The sequence below is a fragment of the Coregonus clupeaformis genome, unplaced genomic scaffold, assembly GCF_020615455.1.
Source record: "Coregonus clupeaformis isolate EN_2021a unplaced genomic scaffold, ASM2061545v1 scaf3250, whole genome shotgun sequence".
NCBI classification, from domain to species: domain Eukaryota; kingdom Metazoa; phylum Chordata; class Actinopteri; order Salmoniformes; family Salmonidae; genus Coregonus; species Coregonus clupeaformis.
Genome location: NW_025536704.1, coordinates 5,117 through 33,013, shown reverse-complemented (window position 1 = coordinate 33,013; position 27,897 = coordinate 5,117). Strand labels below are relative to the sequence as shown.

The window sequence follows — 27,897 nt, the reverse complement described above, 5'->3', positions numbered from 1 at the left end:
ATAATTCATTTAATTTGTAAAGCACTTTTTTCAGACCCAAGGCGCATATATATATATATATATTTTTAAATAGACCGATAGGCCTACATCCAGATTGATTAAATTGAATATATTTAGAGGCATAGCCTACAGTTCACGTGCGGCAGTGCTGTGGTGTCATAATGATACTGTGCCAAGGATCCATTAAACCTGAGGCTCATGGTGCTTTCAAGACAACTGGGAACTCGGAAGAAAACGTGGTCAAATCCTGACGTCAGTGATCTTCAGGTCGGAAAGTTGGAGCTGTAGAAAGAGGCCTGAGTTCCCGACTTGGAATTCCGAGTGTTGGATGACCGTTCAAAACGATTTTTCCCAGTCGGAACTCGTTTTTTTCCGAATTCCCAGTTGTCTTGAACGCACAGAGGTCGGAAGTCGGAGATTTCCGAGATCCGAGTTCCCAGTTGTTTTGAACGGGGCATCAGCATACCTGGAAAGGCTTGAGATTGAAGACGTCACCCAAAAGGCTGAGTAGGATCAATGGAGGCAAATCATGAATGACAACAAAAGTAGACCAATCACAGGAAAGTCAGTGACAGGTATCTGTCGTCGACTGGCCAGTCGAAACTGGGTAAAGGGCGGGGCTAGAGACTCAACGTTACGTCGCTCGGAAATGGCAAGTGACGAAGTGGTAGTCGAAAGTTTGTTGAAGATAGTTTGTTGTCTTTTAACATTTCACAGTATAATAGGAGACATATAGTCGAATAATATATTAGGACATAACGTCAGGATATTAGAGGTGTTGACATAGTGCGAATTGACCTTTTTGACTCGGTTGTTCGTTCTAAGGAAGCGGTCGGTCGCGAGATAAATGGTCAAGAAGTTTTCTCGAATTGAAAAGAAAAACCACCACGGGAGGGTTTGAACGTTTCACTTTTCCGTAGGTAGAAACGTTGAAGAAATGACGAATAGAGAAGACGAATATGACTATCTTTTCAAAGGTGAGTGTGTTTACGTTTACGATACTGGGACATTGCCATTTTGTTCAGCACCACACCGCTTTCAATGTAATACATTTCATTTGTCGCTGCTTCCGCCCTGTCAAAAAGTAATCGGACTGTGTTGCTGCAACTATGTAAAGAGCGCTGCCAAAATCAATTCTCAATGACACGAGGAAATGCGTAGCAGTACCAGTTACAGTAAAAACTTCACTCTGAATTGCTACAACCATTTTGTTACAATTTAGTATAAATATGGCTACAGCTGTGTAGTAGGCTAAGTTAGTTGATTGCAACAGCACTGCACACTGACCGTTAATAAGCACCAAGTATCCATTAAATGACATCTGTTGTTTAGTCGTCTTGTGGTGGGCCAATGACGCAATCATCAGGAGAGGAAGTATTGGTCAACAGGGGTCATATAGCCCACTGACTGTGGCACTATGACACTTCAAAATACTACATTTACTCAAACTGATTGCCCTAAGGTGACCACACATGGTTTAGCCTTTAAGCACCATTCTGTTTGTAGGGATTCCATTGACCTGGTATATTGGTGAGTCACACTGGGTTTAGAGAAAGCTGTCATCTCCACGATCTGTTTACATCTGACTGAAGTGGAGTAAAGATGACCTTGGCCTAATGATTCCTAATTCATCTAACAGATCGCACAGAGTGAAAGCTTATTGGCCCCTACTCAACATGACCTTATGTTCTATGTTGTCTAGTCGTACCTTTCCCAGACTTTTCTGTGCACATGCACTGTAGCCTATTGTTAGGCCTACATATGAGAATGTGTAGGCCTACATTTTTAGGAATACATCAACAATTGGTATGTTACAATAATAGCAAATTATTTTTTCTCTACAAATGTTCCCCCTTTGTTCCCCTGTACTTACACTAACTACTTCCCATGTGGGTTGTCTTGTCCTGGACAAAGGGACATGAAGTGCACAGGGTCCTTTGTTCAAATGTAGAACCCCAAACAGGCATGGGTTGTCAAACTGGAAAGACCTGCATGAATCAAGTGAGTGTTTGTTTGTCTGTGTGTGTCCCTATACAGAAGGCCCTGACAGTAGGGAAGATGAGCATAACTTCACTATCAGTTAAAATGCCTTGAGTGCTGTCCAAATAGCACGATTATCTGAATTCAGTGGAACACTGCTAGAACACACTGCCCCATAGAGCATAAAGTGAGGACTGTCAGTAGGCCACATAACCAGTAGGTTCCTCCCCCTCCAGTTTCCTGCTTTTAATTGCTTTCTTTACTGCACCCCTCACTGTTTAGGCATGAGTCAGTCAGGTGAGCGGTTGAATCACTGCTCCCGACTAAGAGCCTGTAAGTGTTGCACAGCAAGTTGACCAGCTTTCTTGTTGAAATGACTCCTACTGAGTGCTCTCTTTACAAATAAACATATACTCTCTTGTTGATTTGACTTCCAGATAAGATAGGCCTACTTAAAATAACTTCCTTATACTGTATTGGGAAATAGAATTTAGATTTTGAAGGAAGCTAGACTACACTGTTTAGGCCTAGGCTATGTAGTGATGGCGACCAAGAATAGAACAATGGTTGTAGCTTTAGAACTCTGGAATGCAGCCTACACAATACCGTAGACTAAATTGGTGATATTATGTTTCTGGTGACAAGTACACTGAAAGTTACATAATGCTTTTGTTCGTTCCTCAGCCACCGTATTATCACTGTTACCAGAAAGGCTAGTCAATGGGAATTGTAGTTCAGAGTCCTTCTTGCAACTGACAAGGATTTTCTTGGAACTACAAAGTCCCAGTTCTCATGTTGCTAACTGATGTGGAGAGTTGCCGATGGATTGCCTGTGGAACAAGTGAACTTTTGTTAGGTTCTCCTAGCTTGAGTCAGTCAGCACAATCGTCAATTGGTAGACAGGTTTCTACCTGTCTGTTGCACCACTGTAGCATTTTCATGTGATGAGCTTCCATGCTTAGCTTGTACGATTTAACATAGCCTACATTCTGTGGGAGTGGGAGATGTGTCAATAAGGCCCCGTCAACACACAACCAGTTCCTATTTCCTAATAACAGGGTGGTGAGCTTATGAGTTAGGATTTTCCTCCTGACTCACCTGGATTTCAGTCATTGTAAAATCCTCTTTCCCAACACACCCCCGCCTTGTGTTTGGAAATGAACGGGTGTCAAAACGGGAACAGATGCCAAATGTTTCATTGCTCCATAAGGGCAGGGTTCAGTGGATAGGCTGAACTACACAAGGCATCATCTTCTTTGTCAATTAAATCAAACTTTGGTTATTCATGACAATACTTAGCCTAGGCGCTACACTACCTCACGAAGTTTGAAACTTCACGTCATGGGTCTTTGTCAAAAGCAAAAACAAGCCAGATGGCCTGTATTTTGCACAAATATTGTTTATTGAACTACAGTCATGTACAGTCAGGCCCTCTCAGTAGACTGTTAATCACTAACAGAGCAGCAGACGCATGGCGCAATGCTCTTAGATCCCAATCAGGAGCTGTCGTATCTTCTACCATGATTTTCTTTGTCAGACCTGTTTTTTACCCCCACTGAGTGTTCCTGTTCCTACATTGTAGAAAACAAGTTGTTTGTCGACCCCTGTACAGTGGGTAACGTACTGTATTGTTATTCTGGTGGTGTCTGTCTGACTCATGCCCTCGCTCCTCTCTCTGTGCTCCAGTGGTGCTGATTGGGGACTCTGGAGTGGGGAAGAGTAACCTGCTGTCCCGCTTCACCCGCAACGAGTTCAGCCTGGAGAGCAAGAGCACCATTGGGGTGGAGTTTGCCACGCGCAGCATCCATGTGGAGGGCAAGACCGTCAAGGCCCAGATCTGGGACACGGCAGGACAGGAGCGCTACAGAGCCATCACCTCCGCGTGAGTATTAACACAGCTCGCACACGTAGTGATTTGTTTGTTTTGGGTCTGTCTGCCAGGCACCTGTGACATATTGGCAGCGTTTACACAGGCAGCCCAATTCTGATTATCTTTTTTTGAGCTAATTGGTCTTTTGACAATCAGATCAGCTCTGAAAAATATCTGATGGGATTGGTCAAAAATACCCAATTAGTGGGGGAAAAAGATCAGAATTGGGTTTCCTGTGTAAACGCAGCCATTGAGGATGTTTGTACGTGCAGAACATTCCAGCCTGTTTCTGCTAATTTTCCAATTTTTCTCATCTTGTTGACAGCTTTGAGCACTTTGCTTATGATGTATGCAATAGCATTTCATCTAGAACACCAGCCAATGCTCTGGTGTTCTGTCCACTACTGCTCCCAGTAACACTTAGTTCCCTCCTCCTGTCCTCTGTGTAGGTACTACCGTGGGGCAGTGGGGGCTCTGCTGGTGTACGACATCGCCAAGCACCTGACGTATGAAAACGCTGAACGCTGGTTGAAGGAGCTGCAGGACCACGCTGACAGCAACATCGTCATCATGCTGGTGGGCAACAAGAGTGACCTGCGCCACCTCAGGGCCGTGCCCACGGACGAGGCCAAGGCCTTGGCAGGTACCCTCACATCAACTAGTTTTATAGCCATCTAGTTGATCTGTTTGTTTATTCTACTACAGCAGCATTACCTTGCCAAGGGACAGTACAGGAGAGTTGTTTCTCCCTCGATAAGTTTTGCTTTTTTATTCGCAATAGCAGTGGACATAAAGTGATACAGCAAGCTGAACAACAACACAATACCAATGTTTTGATAAGCATTACCATAATCTTGCTTTCAAAATTGGAACAAGAACATTTCAAACAAATAATCTGGGGCTGGGGAAAGTGATGCACCTGAGCCTCCCAATGGACAAGGGAATGCCCTCCACTGTCAGTCACTGGCTCCTTTCCCCTTAGGGGCTGCTCTTTGATGTAGAGACAACAGAGCTCCCATCAGGCTGCCTCTGTCAGTGATTAACAGCCCATGGTTCTGAATGCACATTCCCAGCAATTGGAAAAAAAAGCCAGTCGAGTTGACTCCATTATGATTTTAGCTTCTCTCCACACTCCAATGTGACATTTCCAACTTATCACACTTCTCCTTTGTTGTAGCTCTGCATAATAGTTTTCATGTGTTTACTTAAGACCTTGATTCTTAGTTCATGCATGGAATACACTTTGACTTGTAAATTGCTCTTGATAAGAGTGGCTGATGTATATGAACGAATGGAATTGTCCTTGTGATGGCCAAGCCAGACTGGAAGGCGTCATTGTGTAGAGCAAAACAACATACCATGTGAAACCACAGGCTCTCATTCAGTTTCTGCTATTGATTTGTCACCAGGGTTGGCTTATGCAGCACTACTACAAAGGGTCATCGACATCATGCCATTTCTATTTGCTCTATCAGTTAGCCTACACTGTGGTGACTGTTGCAAATAGCCTCATTGCTGATGTATAGTGACTGGATAGCTGTTTTATGAAGTGCCTACTAGTATGGACAGTGAATATGACCTGTGAGTGTGTGTGTGTGTGTGTCCCCCCCCTTTTCTACAGAGAAGCATGGACTGTCTTTCCTGGAGACCTCGGCGTTAGACTCCTCTAATGTGGAGCTGGCTTTCCAGACCACTCTCACAGGTTAGTGTACAATATACCATGCAACACTGCCTACCATACACATTGGGACTGCTTGTGATTTTGATAAGGGGCAATTCCATCGTTACGGAATTACACTGTGATCGATCTTTTCACTTTAAAATGTATGCCAAACAAAAACCATTGATCTAAAAGTTTAACAAACCATACAACTCTATGCACAGTAACTACTTTGAACAATTTATACAGTATAAAATAACATTTATTGGAAACTGCAGAATTACGGTAAAATCTCCCTCAGTTTTATTCTGTTACCAAACTTTGTATCTGCGCAGTTCTTCCTGCAAATGTGTTTTTGTAAAAGTTTCTGTGGAAATTGTTGAAATTAGTCTTTATGCATAGTGTTCTATGGTTTGTTCATAATTGAAATCAATGTTTTTTTTTTGGTATACATTTTAAAGTGGAATTGCCCCAAACTGCAACTTGTGTTCACCCTGTAGTGCACACAGAATCATGCCATCTTGTGAAAGAGCTGGCCTACTCTAACACTTAAAAGGCTTAAAAAGAGTCGCTAGTCCAAGTAAAGGTCTCTCCTATATTAACGGCCATACCAAACGTTTCTGTAGTTTTTATATATATATTATTTGTACTCTGAGAGCTTTGTAGTCCATTTGTTCAGCGCTGACTTATCTTCCACCAATAGATGGCAGCAAAATCCAGGTTATTACGAGGCCTCTACTGTAAGATTACTCTGCAGGTCAAAAGCATCTGTAATTGGCACACTCAGACACTCGCACTTTGTGTGAGCCTCAATCAGATCTGATGTTTGCCAGGAAACCACTAAAGCATTTATTTTTGGTACTTTGGAATGCAAATATGATCTTTCCAGGTGTCTCATCATTTAGTCCCTCATACCCAGAACTCACATTAAGTACCTCTACAAGAGCAACTTACTGAGAGGCATTGACTTATTAGCCACACCTTAGAAATTCCCTTGTTAATGCATGGCTGCTATAAAATAGAAAAATTAGCAACGGCCGACTCAAAAACCCAAGAGTGTCTGAGGAACAAGCCTCTCACTAAGTGAGGCCTTCAAATCAATTGCTATAGGGCTGTCATCATGCTCCCTGCTTTTTGTGTTCTGCTTTCTGCCTGCATTTGTACAATTAGTCATTCTACTCTTCAACCAATTTTTTATTCATAGAAACTTCAAACCAACTAGGCCCATTGAGCTAACGATAGTTCTAATTAGCTCATTTAAGAGAGGAGAACAGAGCGCATAGCAGTGTGCTCAAACACAGCCATGTAGGAATTGAACTCTCCTGACCCAGGAAGCAGGCTGACTGTAGCTAGTGGTTGACATACCAGGTCAAGGGTTAGTTGAGGTCGTCTTGTCTGCTCGTTTTCACTGTAGGTTTTCAATGTCTTGCTAATTTTGAGGTAGGGAACTGCCTTGGGGATTCACCAGCCAGTCAGTGGCATGTATGAGTCAGTTTGAAGTTAGTTTTGGCGTGCCAGACTCGAGTAATCCTAGGGAAGGTGCAGAAGTTCAGTCCCCAGGAGCCACAGTGTGCTGCTGTGTGGTTTCTATGACAACTTGTCTCCATTTTATGTTTGTTTTGGTATTTATTTACACAATCCTGGAAAGTGAAATGCTGTTTAGGTCCCCATTGCATGACCGTCTTGTTCTCAGTCTTGTTCTCAGTTTTGTATCTGCTGTAGTCCTTGACGAAACACTCTCCGCTTTCTCCTCACCTAACAACCCAACAGCAACTGTTATCTGTGTCCTCACCTGTCTGTCTGTCCTCCGTCTGCTGCAGCCATCTACAACATCGTGTCCCAGAGGCAGATGTCGGGCCGCAGCGACGCCGACTTCTCGCCCAACTCCAATGTGGTGCCGATCACGGTGCAGCCCACGCAGAACGCTGCCAAGTCGAGTGCCTGCTGCCAGAACAACTGAGGCCTCGCCACCGCCAGGGAGAGTCAGGGACAGACAGGTAGACTGGGGAGGGAGGACTGGGAGACAAGGAGGAGAAACCGAGAGACAAGGATACAGGCAGACAGAAACAGGGGGAGTGATACAAAGGGAGGCAAAAGGACAGAAAGACAGGCAGACAAAGGGGGGCAGCCAGATGTTTCCATAGCCTCTGTTTGCGTTGTTTCCTCTGAGAAGTCTGTCCCGATCTAATTCAATAAGCTTTATGGTTACGCCTTGGCTTGATCGGTTTTAAATATGAAAAAGGACTTGAATTGAATTCATTTATATTGAGAAATTGAGCATGTTAGGGTATGGTCCGCCATATCTTTCCACAGTTTTTGTCTCACTCATTGTGAACTGATCCCCCATTGTCAGCTCAATTTAATAAGCCTGTGAACACACCCAATTCCCCAGAACAGAAAAGGGGCAATAACCCCCCCCCCCCATTGTCAGTCAGCTCCTCCCAAACGTATTTGAGTTTGTCCCAATGATATTTATTTAACACTATATTGAGGTCTTGTTTGACCAAAGGGTTTGTGCTAACATGCAACACTGGGTGGTTTTGATCTGAAGCTGCTTACTATATATGAAGGGTGTCCTCTCTCTTTCTGTTCTTGATTTCACTGGTAATCAAATCCTTTTATGATAGCCAAGGGTAGTTCCATTTAATGACTAATGGGGAAACGAGGAGGTAAGCCATCTCAAATGTACCTGGTCAAATATGTCAGGCCAATCTAAACTGCACAAAATGGGGGTCCGTGGAGGTAACTTTTCATGTCCATTTTATCAGTGCACTTCGACTTCCCTTTAAGTTATTACACAGAATAAAGTTTGCTCTTCAGATTTTTTTTGTGATCAACATTTTCACCCCTCCTCCCTCAAACCCATTACAAAGTACTTTGTGCACAGCAATATTTCTCACATAGGCCTATGTCTTTTTTGCAAACCCAGTCTTGCTCTTTTGGGTGTTTTTCTGTTTAACTGAATTGCTGTCGCTTTCCCCATGGCTGTGTAGATATGGGAGGGTGATGAGGGGATATTGGTTGGAGGGGTGGTGGTCATAAACCATGGTCTCTGAGTGGAGCCCTCCCTGCTGCCTGCTGTCCTGGATGGATGGACAGCTCATGTTGCAGGAGATGGGTAGTAAGGGCACTCAGCCTTGCCCGCTGCTGGGTCTCTGATGTACACAAGATGGCTTGTTTTACTGTAAATGAACTCCTCCACTGCCCACCCCCCCTTATCCACTGTATGTAACTGGAACAGTATAATGCCTTCTGGGATATCTCTTAAGAGTGTCCCAGGTCTCTTTTTATGGTTATATTTTCTGTTTTTTCTGGGTGTGTGTAGTTCTGTCAGTAGGTTGGTAAGAGTAAGCACTAGGGAGGATACTAGCCCTTATAGATCTGCTAGTTTGGCAAAAGAGGGGAGGTGTGGGGAAAGTTTCAGTGTGCCTTTACCACAGCCGAAGGTCAACAGTGTAAACAGTCATTATCCTGCTGAGTTCTTTTCCCCAACAACACTGCTTTTTTCCTTGTGGCATTCCCAATAGTACATTGGGTGGTGAAGGTTAGAGGTTTTAAATGTTAATTCTCGTGTATATTTGGATTGCATATGTATAAATAAATTTCATTTCTTAAGTCTTGCTCCTTTATTTTATGCCTTAATCATATGCCTTATTTGTACCTACTTTTTCATTGAAAAATCACATACTGTGGAATTACTGTATGGTACTTTGGCTACACTTAACTTATGGTACTCAGTTTGCTATTTCACAACTGCAACTTTTTTTTAAATACTCATAAGACAAAGCAAAATCCATCGGAGATGATTTCATTTTTGTTTTATTAGAAACATTTACAATACATCTTTGAAAAAATAACAGAAACCAAAACTAATATGGTGCAGATACAATAATAAAATGTCAAAGAAATTATTCACAAAAACATGTGCTAAGAAATAAACCTGCAATATCACATGCCTCTTGTGGGCATGACACACTGTAACAGTTCAAAGAATACTTTTTATTTTATCAAAGTGACGGCCAGCCACATGGCAAACCCTCTCTCACTGATCACAGAGAAACCAGAAACTAAAGCCAGGAGATGCTGACCCAAAACTAATGCACTAAGACCACTATAAGACCGGTATGAAACACTTCTACGGTGCCGGGAGAATCTGAAGAAACACTACCAAAGACAAACTGTCAGACTGCAATGGGCCCCTTCAGAAGAGGACGACGTTAAGGCCGGAAGGTCATTTCAGTTCCCATGCTTCTGTCAGTGGTGGCGGAAAATATACCGTCCTGACATGTTGAATTGTACGACAAAGGTTCACTTTTAACTACCTAGTATTGAGATTAAATGAATTCATTTTAGGTTCATCCATATGTGAAGGACTGACAACCAAGCTTTCTTCCCCTTTTATAGAACTGGGATGAGAAAATGAAAAGGGTAAAATACTGACAGTCTCACATGGGGACTGAAATGGCCTCTCTTTGCTTCACATGAACCACTTGTCCTTTTTTCTGTTTCTGAAGAGGCGCCAACTATGAAAATCTACAAGGACCAAACAGCCCCAGACCCCTTGTGTTAAAACAAAACACATAGGATCTGTGGTGTTTATCCAGTCTAGGTGACCATACAAGATACATGCAAACTAGTACGGATATGAATGTGTTGGTGTGTGTGTGGCTGGTTACCATAGATCTACTACACAGTGTGCCTATGTGCTAAACTATTGATCACTCAGCTCAGTTCTCACCCTGTCATGTTTTCACGAAGAAACTTGAGCCCAATTTTAAGGTAATCATTCATTAAGGCTTTGATGATGTCCTCTCTTGCCTTACCAATCACAAAGGGTCCCAAGTTGTAGACATATGAATGTGTGTGGATCTGTATACGTTACATGTGCCCCTGTGGGACACCTGAATCACTCGTTCTCAGCATTGTAATCACAACTGAAGCTGTGTTCGCATAAAAAGTTAGAGATTAATAAAAGCAAGTTAAGACTCCAGAGGAAATGTGTAATGGGGCCCGTCAGTATGGGGTTAGTCAAAGGGGAAAAGGTAAGCAACCAGCATTGAGAAAGAGTGCTGATGCAAGAAATTAATGTGTAATTGAGGCACAAAATTGATGCTCAGTGACTAAAATACCTCAAAATCCTAAAAATATTTATATTATTTTCTGTCATAATTCCACTGTGAATGCACTGGTGTTCTTTGAAATAGTGCATATCGGAAGTTAAAATATAAGCTATGGGGAACCCACATCAACTCTTATTTCATTTACAATGAAATACAGTGTGGAGGTGAGTCCATAACTTTCATAAATAAAACTTATTTTATTTTTTTAACCGTTAGTAGAAACCAACTTTCCTGTGTTTAGAAATATATTAACTTCTTGTATTTTTAATTAAAAAACAAATTTCTTGAGGTTACTCATAAATATGTTTTCTTCATTTTAAGATTTTCATAAATAACATCCAGAAACTGACTTATTCCTCGTCTTTCTATGAAATAATAACCCATGTTAGCAAAATAGATTTAAGAAACTGTAATAAGATTACTTTTTTAAAGTTGCTTTCTATAAATGTATGTGGAAGAACTCAAATATAGTCTGCGGTGAAACCTTCTCACAAATTCTTTCCAGCTCACTTTAAAATTGATCAACCATAAGGTAAAAGGAGTGCACTGGTAATTTATTTTACATTCAAATGCATTACTTGCTCATCTTGTGATTATGATAGGTCAGAAATAATTGCTTAAGCGCATCAATTTAAAGGATTTCCTATCACTCCTTGAAAGGGGCGCTACTATTATTATACATAATGCATAACGAGTTGTACATTTGTTAAAGAGACGAAAACTGTTCAGTTTCTACGGTTACTATTATAGTATGCTTAATTTATTGTAAAGAACACTATCAATTGAAGAAAATAGTTAATGAAATAGACATCCCCCTAAGAGTTATCTCACCGCCATCTTTGTTTCTCCGCTAAATGAAGTGGAGTACTTCCTATACTGGGTGAGTGGGTGCATATATCAAGCTATGCCTCATCTTATAAGACAGTCATTATTTTAATTTCTATATCAATTACACCTCAAGGTAAATATATGGAATTAAATATATGTCCATCTTAATTTCTTTTAAAGCTTTTTATACACCTTGTGGTTATGTTGATGAGATATGTTAATGCCATGGGATCTTCATTTTACTGTTACTCTTATGTACTGTACTAAACTTCAGCTATCATACTTCAACATGGAGAATAAAGTTAACTATAAACAATATTAAATTAAAACCACAGTATTCTTTTTGAACTCTAACAAAAGTACTGCAGGGTATTTGTATAATCTTAACAACTTTCTTATGCATTATTCAACTATTGTTCAGTCTGGGGTCTTTGAGACGAATCTAGCCCTTCAGCTGCAATTCAACATGAATTTTAACAGAATTGTAAACAAATACAAATCTCTACCCCTTCTTTTTCTCATTTAGTATGTGTTCCTGCCCCATTCTGAAGAGACATCAGCTTTCCAAGACAAGTCTAGCCTTTTCACATTAAGAGCTGTGATGATTAAACATAAACTTATTGACATCATTATTCATAAATCTAAATTGGCAATAATACCAATATCAATACAACTTAAGAGGGTGACGCATTAGGATTGGTGTCTTTGGGCAGTGATTGGGTATTTGATCACTGAAGCTCCTGTAGCATAAAAAAAAGACCAAACTGAAACAGGATGTCTTTTTGAGACAAGCTCCATTTCACAGATATTGACTGAAGCTTGTATGACTTTTTGACAAAACTATCACTAGTGGGTTATTAAAAATGAAAGCTGATTATTATTGTACTGACCTCAGCCACCTTCATCAATAAATCCAAACTATCATAAGGGGGAAATGTGTTAACATTCGTAGAATTATTACATACCTTATGATTAGCAATATAATTACTATAGATGTCCTCGAACCTCTCCCAAGGTTTTGTTCTTTGGCTACCTTTGACCTTTTATCTTAAATCAGCTAAAAGCTGGATAATGACAACTACTTATAACAGACAGCATAAAGAAATAATTAAATTGTGCCATCAAATCAGCTACAAAACATGTTTTGGAACCAATCTAAAAACTGAAATATATTCTCATGATATGCTTATGGTAACTATAAATGTTTCTCCCTAAACATAAATAAATACAGAGTAATACATGTTAAATAAATGCTACATTCTCAAGTGATGAAAATGTTTGGCTCAATGCATTGGGCATCAGAATACGTTCTTATGGAAGAGGTCTTCGACAGATCCTATGGAAGTAATCCAACCTTCTGTCTTACTATTGTGTCTACTTTAGTGTGTGATTTAAGTTGTCACTTAGACACCAATCTATCACCATAGGAGTTATGAATTCCTGCTTTTGACAGACAGGAAATGCCTCAATTGTTAATGTTATGTTCTTGAAATGCATTGTATGTTTACACTGAAAAGCTTACTTTTACAATGCAATTGGTTTCTTCCAAATAATAGGTATTGTGTTCTCAAAATTCCACAGATACTAAGAGGAGGGAATCTTGAGGTTGCACTGGTGTTGGCACACCCTGTATTTGAGGTATGCTTGCAGTCTTATTAATATTCAATGTGAAAAATACGGGATTAAGCAGTCAAAAATTACTAAAAGCAAGACGTAGGAAAGCAACAAAAACATGCTCTTGTGCCTGAAACTGTTGCTAATTAATTACATTTCTCATCCTACATTGGCATAAATCCATATGCATTTTTAGAAGATATTAGACAAAAATGGAATAATATTAAAATGAATCAAAGGTTGCGTTCTGGATGGCGCTGAATTCTATGAACATACTAAACTGGCTCTTTTGTTTACTGTTGCAGTATTGACATTATTGCTTTTCATCCTAATGTACATAAAACCTGATTCATCCAAAGGGATCTAGGAATATTTTAGAACACGTCTTTACATATTTGAGAGAATGTATCGGTATATGTCAGTGGAATCATCAATACAGCACTGTATTCATCATTACAGTATGTGGTATTACGGTATTCTTATCTATATATTTGACTTGATGAAATGCTTCAATTTATTAGATCCATACATATAAGTAGCCTATCAATATACGTCTTTATGTTTAAGGATGAGGGGACATTATATAGAGATATATACACTACCAGTCAAAAGTTTGGACACATCTACTCATTCAAGGGTCTTTCTTTATTTTTACTATTTTGTACATTGTAGAATAATAGTGAAGACATCAAATATATGAAATAACACATATGGAATCATGTAGTAACCAAAGAAGTGTTGAACAAATCTAAATATATTTTATATTTGAGATTCTTCAAATAGACACCCTTTGCCTTGATGACGACTTTGCACACTCTTGGCATTCTCTCAACCAGCTTCATGAGGTAGTCACCTGGAATGCATTTGAATTAAAAGGTGTGCCTTCTTAAAAGTTAATTTGTGGAATTTCTTTCCTTCTTAATACGTTTGAGCCAATCAGTTGTGTTGTGACAAGGTAGGGGGGGGTATACAGAAGATAGCCCTATTTGGTAAAAGACCAAGTCCATATTATGGCAAGAACAGCTCAAATAAGCAAAGAGAAACGACAGTCCATCATTACTTTAAGACATACGGAAAATTCAGTCAATACGGAAAATTTCAAGAACTTTGAATGTTTCTTCAAGTGCAGTCGCAAAAACCATCAAGTACTAGGATGAAACTGGCTCTCATGAGGACCGCCACAGGAATGGAAGACCCAGAGTTACCTCTGCTGCAGAGGATAAGTTCATTAGAGTTACCAGCCTCAGAAATTGCAGCCCAAATAAATGCTTCACAGAGTTCAAGTCACAGACACATCTCAACATCAACTGTTCAGAGGGGACTGTGTGAATCAGGCCTTCATGGTCGAATTGCTGCAAAGAAACCACTACTAAAGGACACCAATAATAAGAAGAGACCTGCTTGGGCCAAGAAACACGAGCAATGGACATTAGACCGGTGGAAATGTATCCTTTGGTCTGGAGTCCAAAATTTGAGATTTTTGGTTCCAATCGCCGTGTCTTTGTGAGACGGTGTGGGTGAACGGATGATCTCCGCATGTGTAGATCCCACCGTAAAGCATGGAGGAGGAGGAGTTATGGTGTGGGGGTGCTTTGCTGGTGACTCTGTCTGTGATTCTGATTTATTTAGAATTCAAGGCACACTTAAACAGCATGGCTACCACAGCATTCTGCAGCGATACGCCATCCCATCTGGTTTGGGCTTAGTGAGACTATCATTTGTTTTTCAACAGGACAATGGCCCAACACACCTCCAGGCTGTGTAAGGGCTATTTTACCAAGAAGGAGAGTGATGGAGTGCTGCATCAGATGACCTGGCCTCCACAATCCCCCGACCTCAGCCCAATTGAGATGGTTTGGGATGAGTTGGACCGCAGTGTGAAGGAAAAGCAGCCAATAAGTGCTAAGCATATGTGGGAACTCCTTCAAGACTGTTGGAAAAGCATTCCAGGTGAAGTTGGTTGAGAGAATGCCAAGAGTGTGCAAAGCTGTCATCAAGGCAAAGGGTGGCTATTTGAAGAATCTCAAATATAAAATATATTTTGATTTGTTTAACACTTTTTTGGTTACTACATGATTCCATATGTGTTATTTCATAGTTTTGATGTCTTCACTATTATTCTACAATGTAGAAAACAGTAAAAATAAAGAAAAACCCTTGAATGAGTAGGTGTGTCCAAACTTCTGACTGGTACTGTATATAAATAAAAGTGATCTTCAAAGTCCATAAACAAACAAATTCAAAAGGATATTTTCACCTTGTAAAAATAATCAAAATCCCACTTATATAGCAGGCATTTGACTGGATGTAAATTACTGATATATATATACACAGATGCGCAGAATCCTTTCTCATAAAGCACAATGCAAATGTCTCCCACAGCCTCTAAAACAGTGAGACTCTCTAAAAAGCCCTCTACATTAAACCAGTGCAAACTCAACCAAGTCATCAGTACTTACTGAATGGATGAGAGGTCTCCCATAATACCACTACTACAAGGAATAACAATAATTATATTATAAAAACATGATAGGGAAACCTTATGTGCATGTCTTTCAAAATCTATGAAGAAATATTCACCATCAGTGGTCGGTTTGGTATTAATTATATGTGTTTTCTCATAATAAGGTGCTTTACTCTATATTTTAATATGAAGTGTTTAAGAGCCTAATTTCCCAATTCCCTTTAATCCCACCCACCCCGGTTGATTCACATTCTTTTCTGACAAATAGTTACTTTAAAGTTTTTTTGGGGGGCAATACTATTGAAGGCCTACTGTATGTCACTAAACGTTTATGCCAAAGTGAAAGCAATATGTATCTTTTAATACAGAATATTAAGGCTTAAAACACAATAACAAATAATAGAAAATACTATATTCAGTTAACAGCGTTATACTGCCTTGAAATTGTCATTGAAAGTTCAGACCAAACCACTGTGCAATTCTCCCCATTCATAAATAGTCAATTAATTTCTATATATGTAATAGAATTTAGATACTCTGAAGTACAGTTCTATTTCTTCACAGTCCACGCACAACAGGAGTGGTCTGCTGACAATACAATGGGGGAAAGGGTGGCTCTGTTGCTGCCTAGAGTAGGGACAAGCGTCTATTGTAACTATTCATCATATTTTCATGGACAGAAGTTGAGCAAAAGAGTTCTCCTGAAAAAACGCAATAGAGCAATCTGATGCAGTGTTAGTGGGAGACCTGCTGAATCACCAGCATGTCCTTGTTCACCTGCCACCACCAGCAAACATGAGGCAGCAGCACTCTAACTACCCCTCTCACAAAGACTAGATCTGCAGGTTCTCTTTTCTTTGGGAGCAGCCTTCTCTCTCTCCACCCCAAAAAGCCCCCCTCTTATCCTCCAACGGCTCTAATCCCCCTCCCTCCCTCTGAAATCCCCAGGCTGGGGCTAAGGCAGAGGCACAGGCAAAGGGTGTGTAATTTGATTCAGCATGAGTGGTGGCTAAATGGGGCGTTTCCTCCGCTTTCCTGTCAATTACAATCGTCTGATTTCATTCTGAAGGCCCAGTGCTAGCCTGCCATTGGCTAAGCTTGTGTGTCTGTGGTGAGTGGGCAGCTGCAGGATGTCCCATACAGAAGGGAGATACGGGGGGGGGGCTCTCTATGGAGACTTCGATCTGCACTCGCTCTCTGTCACAAAGGCCTTCATCCAAATTGGGGTGGGGGGTAATGAACTCCAAGCGATCAGACTCCTCGTACTCTTAAATTATATATGTCTGCATGTTTTCATACCCTTATCTTATTGAGAACACATGGAGACATCTAGTTCAGTGGGGCATTTCAAGAATTGGATCTGTGTGTATAATTTTACACTAGGTAATTACTGTATCTACTGACACTGTAGATATATTTTCTTTCTCCAAAGTCCCCTCACTCTCATTTCAGAGCTGCCAGCCTGTTCAGTTGGTCTCTTTCTTTCATATGCTGCTTTTTTTTCTGAGTGTTGGGACAAAGGAGGCCCCTCTCCCCAGTAGGGATAGCTCAGAGCAGCAGAGAAGGAAAGAGGGAGGGAGGGATAGAAGGAGGGGTCCCATTTGCCCAGCTGCACCCAGACTGGACCTTCTGTGCCTGTGACAGAGAGGTGGGGCGGTCAGCGGCCCACGCCGGGACTCAGTCTCACCCCCAATACAGCACCAGGGTCCCCACACGGTCCGCACCTGGACCGGCCCATTTGCCTAATTATCAATGAGTCTCTCCGGGCCGTGTCCGAGCACTCCGGGCCCACGCCACCGCTGGGCCCAGACAATACACCCCACTCAGGGAGGCAATGCATTGTGGGTCGGCTGCAGTTATTACTACCTTCAACAGCCAACGATCGAACAGTAAGCAGGGGGGGGGGGGGCACTCCCAAAGAAAATAGAAAAAGAGGGGGCTAAAAAAGACCTCCAAGTTGAGGTCACATCCACAGTGCGCTATTAAACACCTGCTCCTGCACAGCTCTGATAATTATAGGCCTCTGAGCTAAAATACAAAGCTGCTGGACGGGGTTGGTGAGGGAGCTCTGTGGATGGTAGTACTGTATTCTAGGAGCTTTTCGCCCATTTAGGTACACTATTACCAATTCAGAGAACAGCTCAATGTTTTCCTCAGCTTCTGTCCACTCTAATGGCTGACGCTCTAACTGCGCAAACCTCAGAGAGATGCCTGTCAAAAGTGGCTCTCGTTTTTGTCCTACATCGTTCAGCAGCTAAATTACCACATAAGACAATAAGTGGGGATAAGTTGACTTCGAAACTAGTCCGTCGGGGAGACGGATCTCCCAAATTAGCCAACTGGACAAATTCCAAGGCTTTTAGCCTCACAAATTAAATCAGTGCTTAACAACGGCGAAAGCAACATGCTTTTCAAGTGCCACGAGGAACAGGCATCGCTGAAACTTTTCACCAAACTGCAGTGATATTCAAGGTGTAACAGATATTGAAGTGAACATTTTAGCAATACAATGTGTAGCATTCATTCACCTCTTTGTGAAAAAGGAAATCTGTAAAACATATCTGCATAAAGAAAGGCGTTTGAGTATCCTGTCCTATATTGTTACCATTCTAACAGGTGTTTAGGAAGGACTACCAGGTACAACAACAAGCTTGTAAGGGATACAAATGTCAGAAAGGGGACAATGATGGAATAGTCCATCCTTTGATTGGAACAAATTTAGACTTTCAATGACAATATCAGAGTTTGTTCCATTATTTCGAGCCACATTGGGGTATTTACCTTTTCATCAGCTACGTAATTTTTCTGGATGATTTACAATCATTCATCTGACTATCCGAAACTAAGACGATTGTAAGGTGCAATGAAAGATTCAATATTTTTCCTTCTGTTCGATTTTGACTTCCCATATCATTCAGGTACAGATAAGATACCAGGGAGTTAAACTGAACCTTAATGATCACCTCCTTCCTTTCTTCCTCCATATAAAACCACTTCATGGTAAAATAAATCTGAATCGTTAAATGTTCACATTCCAATCTACTCCGCCCATACTGTGATTCATGAATGAAAAACAGCAGCAGTAAAAAAAAATGAAAAAATGCTAGGTACTATACTTTTCTTATAAACAAAACTTTTATAAAATATATATGTATATATATAAAAGAAAAAATTCAAAATATTTCTTATACTTTTTAGTAAAGCAAGCAGTGCCTTCTAAAATATCTGCTTGTGTGTCTGAAAATTTTCTGAGAAAAGAAAAGTACGTATAATAATAATAATAATCATAATAATAATAATAGTAATATAATTGTCGAACAAACACTGTGATAAAACGAATGATAAAAACTGACGTGGTGTTTTTTAGGAGAATATTCGGATAGCCTGAGAGACCAGGGTGTGGCACACCGGGCACTCTGGATGGTTGAGCTCACAGATGCGGATGGCACACTCCATGCAGAAGAGGTTGTGGCCGCAGGGCACCAGGGCGGCCGTCACTTTGCTCTCGAAGCAGGTCATGCAGTCCCGGAGGGTGGCCGGTGGCGAGTCCGGCACAGGAAGGCGTCCAGGGAACCCCACGCCCGAGGTTGGCTCGCTGTGGGCACGGCGGGCCTGGGCATGAGGCGAGCCAGATAGAATAGTGATGCTGGTGCCTGAGGAGTTGCCGGTGTTCCCTCCACAGGGCTCAGGAAGGCCTGGAGAGAGTCTAGTCAGGGGCAGGGGCAGACCTCCAAAGCTCTTGGAGCGCTGCTGGGCGTAGAAGGCCACCTGTTTTGGGTAGTCTGGGTCTCCCCAACTCTGGGTGCCCTCTGAGCCAAAGTAGGAGCAGGGCTTCTCTCCGGGGCTGTTGAAGTTGCCCTTGCTGTAGATTAGCCCTCCTCCTTCCCCTCCTCCAACCATGGCATCTGAGAAGTTCTGGCGGAAGCTGCTGGTCAACGGCTTTGCGCTGGCCCCCCTGCAGCCCCCACACCTGCTGCAGGCGGCTCTCCAGACCCCCGGAGCCTACTGGGCTGCCACCATCCGGCCCCAGGCAGTCATTCTCGTTGTTGTGGTCGTGCAGACCCCCGTTCGGAATGCGATGTGCGCCTCGATCTCCTCACGGGCCCTCTCGGCGTTGCTGGGTGATCCGGTGATCTCGAAGACGGGGTCACGGTCTCGGCTAGGGGTGACGATGTAGGTGCAGGTCTGCTGTTGGATGCGTTTGATGGTGGAACCCTTGGGACCCACCACCAGCCCCACCACGCGGTAGGGCACCCTTACCTGGATGGTGGTCTGGCCCGGCAGGGGCGCAGGCGGGGAACCGCTGAAGGACACGCCCAGCTTGTTGCGGGACGCTCGGAGCATGGAGAAGTGCTCGGCGGCAGAGATGATCTCGCGGCGGGCAAGGGCCACATCCTCCTTTCGGCCCGTGATGAGAAACACAGGCTCCTCGCCCCTCACTGGGGGTCTTGATGTAGGTGTTGGTCTTGGCCCGCAAGGCTTTGATCTTGCAACCTGCAGAAACAAAATACAACGTTTTAAAAAAGCCAAGGACACATTTAATTCAATTTTCTGATACACTCATCAAATATAAGGAATTTGGAATAGCTATGATTGTACTACTACAAAGCAATTTTGTATGTTTTTTCTTCTTCTATGGAAACAAAGACAGAATTGATAGTTGACCTTTGACATACCTTTTTAAAAGATGGCAAATGTAGGTCTAAAATGCTCACAACTACAGAGTGTTTAGACAGTCCATCTATGGTCACTAGTCTTTATCCCCTTTACAACATTTTAAAGTGTTACACTTTTTTTAAATTTCTGCAAAGATTATCATTACTAAGTCACATGTTTTCACATGGCATCAAGTCTCAATCTGTGAAGAGACTGTAGATCTCAAAGTATTTTTAGAACACCCCTTTATTTTATTTCCTATGTACAAACATTGCTAAACAGATTAGTTATTGTACCTGTTTCCAAAGGACATCAGAACTATTCTGTGATATGGCTACAGTTATGGCTGCATTCAACAGTGTTGCCACGAACAACCAGCCCCTCTCCTTGAACTGACATGTCTGCTACCTCCGGCCCACACATACATCATTTTTGGGTCATTTATTGCAGTGCATTTGCTCTGTTTTTGATCAGTGTGTAAAAACTGACTATATTAAGTGCTTTTAGCGAGAGCCTAGATGTGAGAGAGTACAGGCTAATGCTATTTCATGTCAAATTACCTTAAACTCTAATACTGAGACGTTGTAATATGACAAAGAGGGGAATTAAAAAGGAGTAATTGTTGAGTAGGCTTGTTAAGAGCACTTGAGGTCAAGAGGGATATGGTAAACACAGCCGTACACTATATATTACACCCAACAGGAAACGACATGCAACACTCCACTACGGCAGCCTGTGGTGACATTTAGGCAGGTGTGCAGCTACCGTTCTCATTCTGAAATGCATGTTTATGTTCCACCCCTAAGGTGTCTCCCCTTAGCAGGGTCTTTAAGAGGCTTATGTATGTCTGTGGTCTGGTAACAATAAGTAGCAATTTATTCAATGGTCAGGTCTCAGCTCGTCTTTCTAAGTAGCACTACAAATCACAGCACACCATTACATCCGTAGCCTAAATACGCTTTACTTTACTTACTTTATTCAATGTCATTTTACAGGGACAGTGCACAGTAATCAACATTACAGTAAAAGTGCCAGTTTTAGCCAGCCTGCTTATTTTCAACTGCAGTCCCTGTGCAGGGACTTTAGCAGTGTGGATCAAATGTCTGCACACCTCTAACCGAGGGAGATGTGCTTTCCTAATGCTACTAAATAGCCCCACCTACTAGGGCACAAACTTCAGAAGCCTAGATGGCACTGACTGAGTGACTCAGTGAGGCTCTGAGGGCTGAAGAGTTCAAACTATAATAATTTTTTATTTATTGAGTATGATGGCGGTGATGATGTTATTTGGGGTTTAAGCATAAGGGTGTTAGAAGGAACACTCAAGCTTTATAATATGTATGATAGTTATTGCATATATAATATGTATGATAGTTATAACTTATGTAATAACCACAATGTTATTATATTAAACCATGCGTTAACTTAGGATAGATGTAAGGTTTAGTGATCCTTTGTAGCAGGAAGGTGAATGGCTATTTAAGTTGAAACCAATAGGCTACATAAAAACGTCAAACTATGAACAGAGGAGGAGACAAAGAAAACGACTCCATTGGAACCTTTACAATTTCCTTCAGTCAAATAACAAAGATCATTATATATCATTCCACAACTTTATGCCATGTCTTTCATTTGGAGAGCATGCTTTCCAGTACTGTGTCCATTGTTAGTGGTGCCTGCACGGCAAACCCACCCTTGACCTAGAGTCGTAATAATGTAGCCCTAGACGACACAAAAGCATCCTCCGGAATCAATTCAAATTACTTTGACAAAGGAGAAAACAATAATATTCTCCTCTCCAGGACGGGACATTAACTTGCCAGATTCACCAGGCAGTAGTCGACCCTGGGAAGGAGGGCGTTGAATGTGAACTAACTAACGAGGCCCTGAATCAAAAGGAGCTCATCCCAAATCCCCCAAATCGGCACTTCTCAGTCAACACAAAGCCCTCTGCTGCACTTGTGCTCACTGGATCCACCCTACGGCTGTCATCAGTTACCCCATTAAAATGCGACGCTTACACTTCAGAGTAACGAACAGGAGACGCACAGGAAGATGAGAGCACTTAACGGCACAACAAAAACCAGATCACCACATCTGTGGAAAAAATGGAGTTGAAGCAAACAGTCTCTGCTGCCTTGGAACCACTTGACATTGTGGGGACCTGTTTATTTGTGTAACCCCAAAAACATGAATTAGGATTCACTGGCTGAATTGGTGTGTGTCCCCCCTCTCCTCTCTCTCTTAGTGACTTGGGAAACCATGTGGTATTGGGAGTGTTCATTGGAGTGAGGTTCAGGTGGAGCCCTTGGTTTGGGTGTCTGGGTGTGACTCCCTTTCAATGCCCAGTGCCTCTGACCCACCAACCATCCACCCACCCATTCATCCCTGCTTGTCTAACCAACCCCTCTGTATCTTTTGGACTCATCACAACAGAGCCAGTCAACAATAGATGCACTCAACCAAAAACAACCATGTACCACAAAGCAATAAATAAAAATCAACAACCTTGAGAGTTGCTGGTTCTGAGAGTTGGTCAGGTTACAAGCAATCTGGAGAATCCGTATATTACAGTCTGATAAATAGCCATTTTGTGTTGATCACAATAACAATATGGGCAATAGGTTTTAGAAAGGCCACATATTTTATGTTATTCTTTGTTCTTATCTTACATCAGACATAGAAGAACTACACAACATTCAACTTGACACGTTGGTCCAACTTCTCGCTGAGTCACGCTTCGATTCCTTGGATCATCCCGAGTGTCTACTGGTAACACTGCCTAATAAGGTACCCCTCCCCTCACCCCCCTCTCACTTTCACACCTTTGTTTGACAGCTGCTGTCATTCAGGTTCATGTCGACGTCTTCGACAATTATTCGATACACAGATATATCCATCTTAAATCTGGGAATTCACTTTTTAACTCGCTCAAGAATAGAGAATATAGAGAAACACTCTTGCCATTGTCGAATTGTGTCACTGGGGCAGTCAGCAACAAAAACAATGAACATAATTAGAATTTACGAAACTGAAAACAACTGCTTGAAAACGGCAATCATTACTCAAATACAAGTTCTATTCACAATAAAGACAATAAATAATTTGTAAACATTTCTGGGCGACGAGATACCTCCGTTACCAGTAGCACGTTGCGGTTTTTTTTTTAACATTCTCGCGCGTTCAGACGACAAAGGAAGCAAGTGCTATCCCTGCCTGAAGTGTGCGTCTGTGAGCTGACATTGATGGCTGGATGTAGAATAATGCGCCCATGAGGTAACGGTTACAGTCCTGCTTTGTGTCTCCCCACGTTTGAAATTCACTAGACAGACAATAGAACCGAGCCTAGTTGCAACAACGTTGCAGTTTCTGCCACAGTATGTTAACTTGAAACAGATTTGTTACCATGGCCAAAGAGTGGTAAGGAAACCTGTGTAGAATACAACAAAAAACAACACCACTCCCTTTTCTATATCAATAACACCAGCTAACAGTTATAGAGCATTATAAAAACACCCTACAAACTACAGGTAGACACATTTAGCTCAGAACAGCAACATAACTTTAAATAGGAACATTTGGTTGGAATCTTTACCTTGTCTCCCCACTATTTCGGCCACATGTTCCGAGCTGGGCACGGGGACGCATTCTGTTATGTTGCAGCCTCGTCCTTTCGTCTCACTTGAAGAACCCTCGTACAGGACACATAACTTGCTCTTCCCTTGCAAAAGCCCTGTGTCCCCACCACCTCCGCCAATATTATTGGTATGGTTGTGATGGTTATTGTTATTGTTACTCCGATCCTGTACTCCCGTTCCAGGAGCCCCGCCGCCGTCCTCGCCTTCACCAAGCCCCAGTAGAGACAGCTGGCCCAGCGCGACCCTCAGGGCACGGGAGTCGTCTTCTTCCTCGTCGGGTGGCACTAGGAGACCTTCGCTTCCGAACCCGGAGCCGGCTAGATCCCCGCCGTAACCCCCATTTTTCTCCATGATCCCTGCTAGAACCAGCAGGCTAGGCATGGCTAACAAAAGAGTGTGAGACAAAGACAGGGGAAAGAGACTGGAGAAACAGCACCCGTGCCGCCTCCCCGCCCCCTCCTCTTTCCAATTCTCCCTTTGCGCTAGTCCCTCCCATAGACCGGCCCCTCTCTCTGTCTGCTATAGGCCTACTTGCGATACAGTATTCTCCCGAGCTCTAGGCAAACGGGACACAAGGCCGTCTGCACGGAGAGGGGCTAGGCGATCTATCGCTCCACCCCGTCTGGTTCACAGTCCCCTCCTTGCTGAGACAAAACGAGCCGCCCTCCCGTTATACCATTCCGTCTCAGGTTCCCAAGCCTGTGGCATCTCAGAAACCATCCCCCGCGTTTTTCTTCACGTATGAAAAAACAAAAATATTCCCTCCACCTTTCCTTTGTCCATAGCAGCCATGCGTTAGATCCAAGCCACGCTACTCATTCCGCATCCCTGCAATGCAAGACCGCAACGGTCTTTGTACTGTAGGCTATTTACACAAGGATGCATGGACTATAGCCTAATAATTCCCCTCTCAATAAAATTTCTAAAGTGGATGCATTTAGGATTGTTTCCCGATTCAAGTGACTATTTGGGCACCAGAGTGTGCTGTTTGGTACATTGCCAATGTTGTATTATCTATGGTGGGACGCAGAGCAGTAGCCTAATGAGGGATAGATGGACTTTGGATGGAGTTTATTTGTGAAATATGAACAACTTCGTTCACTGTCTTGCGGAGGATTTAGGTTATTCTGTCTATCGAGAATGAAGGAGTTAAGTGACATATTTCGGGGGACCGCCCGCCCACCCCACTCGTCGTGGGTTGCAGCAGGTCACCGCGTTGTTGTCTCGGGCGCCGTTGCGCATGGGGGCTGTAACGTAGGAGGAGGGGGTGAGGAGGAGAGGATAAAGGGAGTTGTCAGACAGGCGTTGCAGACCCTGTGCAGCAGGGAAAAAAATATCCTTACATATTTCCCGTAAGCAGAGCTCTTGCTTGCACCATTGCTTGCCAGGCGCGAACAAAGAACCGCGTTTGCCTCGCGAAATCTACATACCGAAATGTCCTAGAGAGAAGCCACGCCTGGCGGCATGGTTGTATAATAACACAAAGACACATGTGCTTAGTATTAAAATAATAATAATAATAGTGCAATTGAATAATACAATGTATCTCCAGTGTTTTAAGTTAAAATGTCTCCAATGTCTCATTTCACAAGTGAACAATAAAAACTCTCAATAGTGAATTGGAGCGGAACTGTAGTATCTCTACTGTAGCCTATAGTGCCTGGCGCGGGCGCAGTGTGGGTGCGCATGGCAGGGCTGTGGCAAACTGTGGGGGGCATCACTGTGCTTGCTCTCTTACCAACGATGAAACGGTTCATTTGATCGGTAATTGACCGTTTCCATTACTTCTGACTGTGCACCTCGCATGAGCAATTATGTTTTCTTGCTGTTTCTGGTGTCCCTCGAACTAACTGTGGAAATCTTGACGTTGGTCACCAAAGCCACCCTCAAATGGGTGATATGTTCAGCACTGACAAAACTATAGTTAGCCTAACCGATTATGAATATCATCAGATGATTTGATGCTCTCTTTGTATTCTCAAAGGGGATATGGTTTGGCTGGACTGGTTTAACCAGATTATCTGAGGGCTTGAACCCCACTAACTGAGTTCAATTAATCACTTGTCACTATATACTGTATGTGGCCTTGTCATGCATTACACTACTGATAACAACAACAACTGTCCTTCATTTGGGATGTGACAGACTGGGTGATCAGACAGTCTCTCACTCATTTGATGGGCACAAATCCCTATACAATAACTATGCCTACTAATGTGGTAATGCAGCGGTAATACATGTTCATAATGAATGTTTAGCCTAATACATCGACAAAAACACTATCTTATAACCACGATGATGTTTACACCATAATTGTTTTTACAACCATTACAATCTGAGGATGTATGAAACTGAGAAACAATTACTGGATAAATAATTATTTAATTCATTATTTATTTAGCTATATGTCATTTATTTAACAGGGACAGTTCACATGAATCAGTGAACATTTCAGTGTTCACATCAATGTACTGTAAATGTTTCATCCATAATCCCATGTAATTAATTAGTAAATAGTTAAATGAAGCCCTTGCAAAGACATTTGATTGAAATCTCCCAACTTTCTCTTTTGGTCACATGAGTCACTGACTGAGTCACTACAGATGAGTAGGCTATGTCATGTGTTGAAAGATATTGTCACAACAAAGGTCAGTTCAGGTGCACCTGTGCATAATCATAGTCTAGAGAGTCTAGACTCTGACACCTGCCATGGGTGCTTATCAGAAAGGGGGGCTCTCCCAAGGCTGGCCCATGGGGAGAGAGGAACTAATATGTACAAATGAATACAGGATTAAAAACCGTGTATTAGTCCGCCTAACCCCAAGGCCTCTATGACAACAACAGCACCAACAGCCTGATTGCTGGGGATGAATAAAGGACTGGAGGAGGGGGGGTCTGTATCCCCCTAACCCAGCGGAGAGGCTTGAGGACTGGGGAGAGTGTGAGGATGGGGAAGAGGCTCTGGGGCAGACGCTGGAGAAGGGACAGCTTCTTAGTGACACACAGAGCCAGTGTTGTCCAAGAGGTCATCTGCCTCCATTAATGGGGTCTGCAGGGAGCCCAAGGCCCAATCAATAAAGAGGACAGATCAGGGATAATGTTTCCCCCCCACCCCAGTCTGTCTGGGTGTCTTGGGCTCTGGGTTATGGGCCTGTTTGTGATGATACTGTATTCCTTACATTATTTTTCTCTCTAAACCTAAACCTATGGACCCGGATCTGACCCCACCCCAGTACAAGTTTCACTCAGTATGCCGCTAAAAGTTCAGACACAACAGGCCTGGTTTACATCCAGACATTATTACCTAGTAGTTTGAGTGTACAAACTCATCAGCTGCGTGTGTATGCAGGATGCTTGATAAAACCCAGAGTGCTGAGGTCATGTTACATGCCCACATAAAAAACTCTCAATGATCTTGACCATCTGGCTGTTTGATTAGGCCTGTCTCCCTCCTGCACCCTCTGAAAGGGAAGCTGAATCTGTGGGGAGGTGCTTTGGTTTACTGTGCCACAGACACAGACACCAATCTCTTTGTCCAACAACCCATGCAAACACCGTATCCACCTATGGACAGTGTCTGTCTTTCAAAGTGGAATTAATGGAGTGTAAAGACATCTTTAAGAAACCCCCAAGGGGCATCCCTTTGACTTTCATGGCCAGATGTCCTTTCATGACATGTTGGGTGCCCCGCTGTCGCCTGAATGAGGCTATGAGCACAATGGAGATGTTGGCCTGGTGCCACATGCTGATGTCATACACTGAACCAGCACTTGTGGATGACGTAACGCATGTCATATCTTGCACTAATATCTAATTCTAAGCCTACAATAGCCTAAAATGCCCTGCACTGCAACAGCTGTGCACAGACAAGACAGCAATAGAATCCTCGGTAAGAGGATCAGTTTAATATTGCAGATTATTTAACATAAACCATAATCAGTTAGCTTGACTAAGACAAACGTGACACTTATCAACATGTTATTCACTTAAACCTGGACATTGCTGGTGTTATTGGTCTCTTTGGTTTTATCCAATTGATTGTGTGTGTTCGCTGAACATGGTCGAAT

The 27,897-nt window shown here is 42.5% G+C and overlaps 2 protein-coding genes across 2 annotated transcripts; one reads left to right on the top strand and one right to left on the bottom strand.

Moving 5' to 3' along the window:
- Positions 1 to 622: 622 nt before the first annotated feature.
- On the top strand, positions 623 to 12,031 carry rab11al (RAB11a, member RAS oncogene family, like). Its single transcript, XM_045220158.1, has 5 exons — positions 623 to 977; positions 3,667 to 3,862; positions 4,300 to 4,493; positions 5,472 to 5,552; positions 7,331 to 12,031. The coding sequence occupies exons 1-5, from the start codon at positions 938 to 940 to the stop codon at positions 7,468 to 7,470; spliced, it is 651 nt and encodes a 216-aa protein (XP_045076093.1). The 5' UTR covers positions 623 to 937; the 3' UTR covers positions 7,471 to 12,031.
- Positions 12,032 to 15,213: 3,182 nt separating this feature from the next.
- On the bottom strand, positions 15,214 to 24,314 carry mex3a (mex-3 RNA binding family member A). The gene is given in 5 exon segments (XM_041852801.2): positions 15,214 to 19,244; positions 19,246 to 19,598; positions 19,601 to 19,979; positions 19,981 to 20,030; positions 23,788 to 24,314. Coding segments are annotated over 5 exon segments (1,551 nt in total). The 5' UTR covers positions 24,212 to 24,314; the 3' UTR covers positions 15,214 to 18,899.
- Between the last annotated feature and the right edge of the window lie 3,583 nt (positions 24,315 to 27,897).

Excerpts from the sequence above, each read along its gene's own strand:
- rab11al (XM_045220158.1), top strand. The coding sequence starts at position 938 with ATGACGAATAGAGAAGACGAATATGACTATCTTTTCAAAG. Across the intron at positions 3,863-4,299 it reads TACAGAGCCATCACCTCCGC|GTACTACCGTGGGGCAGTGG; the intron begins GTGAGTATTAAC and ends TCCTCTGTGTAG. Across the intron at positions 5,553-7,330 it reads TTTCCAGACCACTCTCACAG|CCATCTACAACATCGTGTCC; the intron begins GTTAGTGTACAA and ends CGTCTGCTGCAG.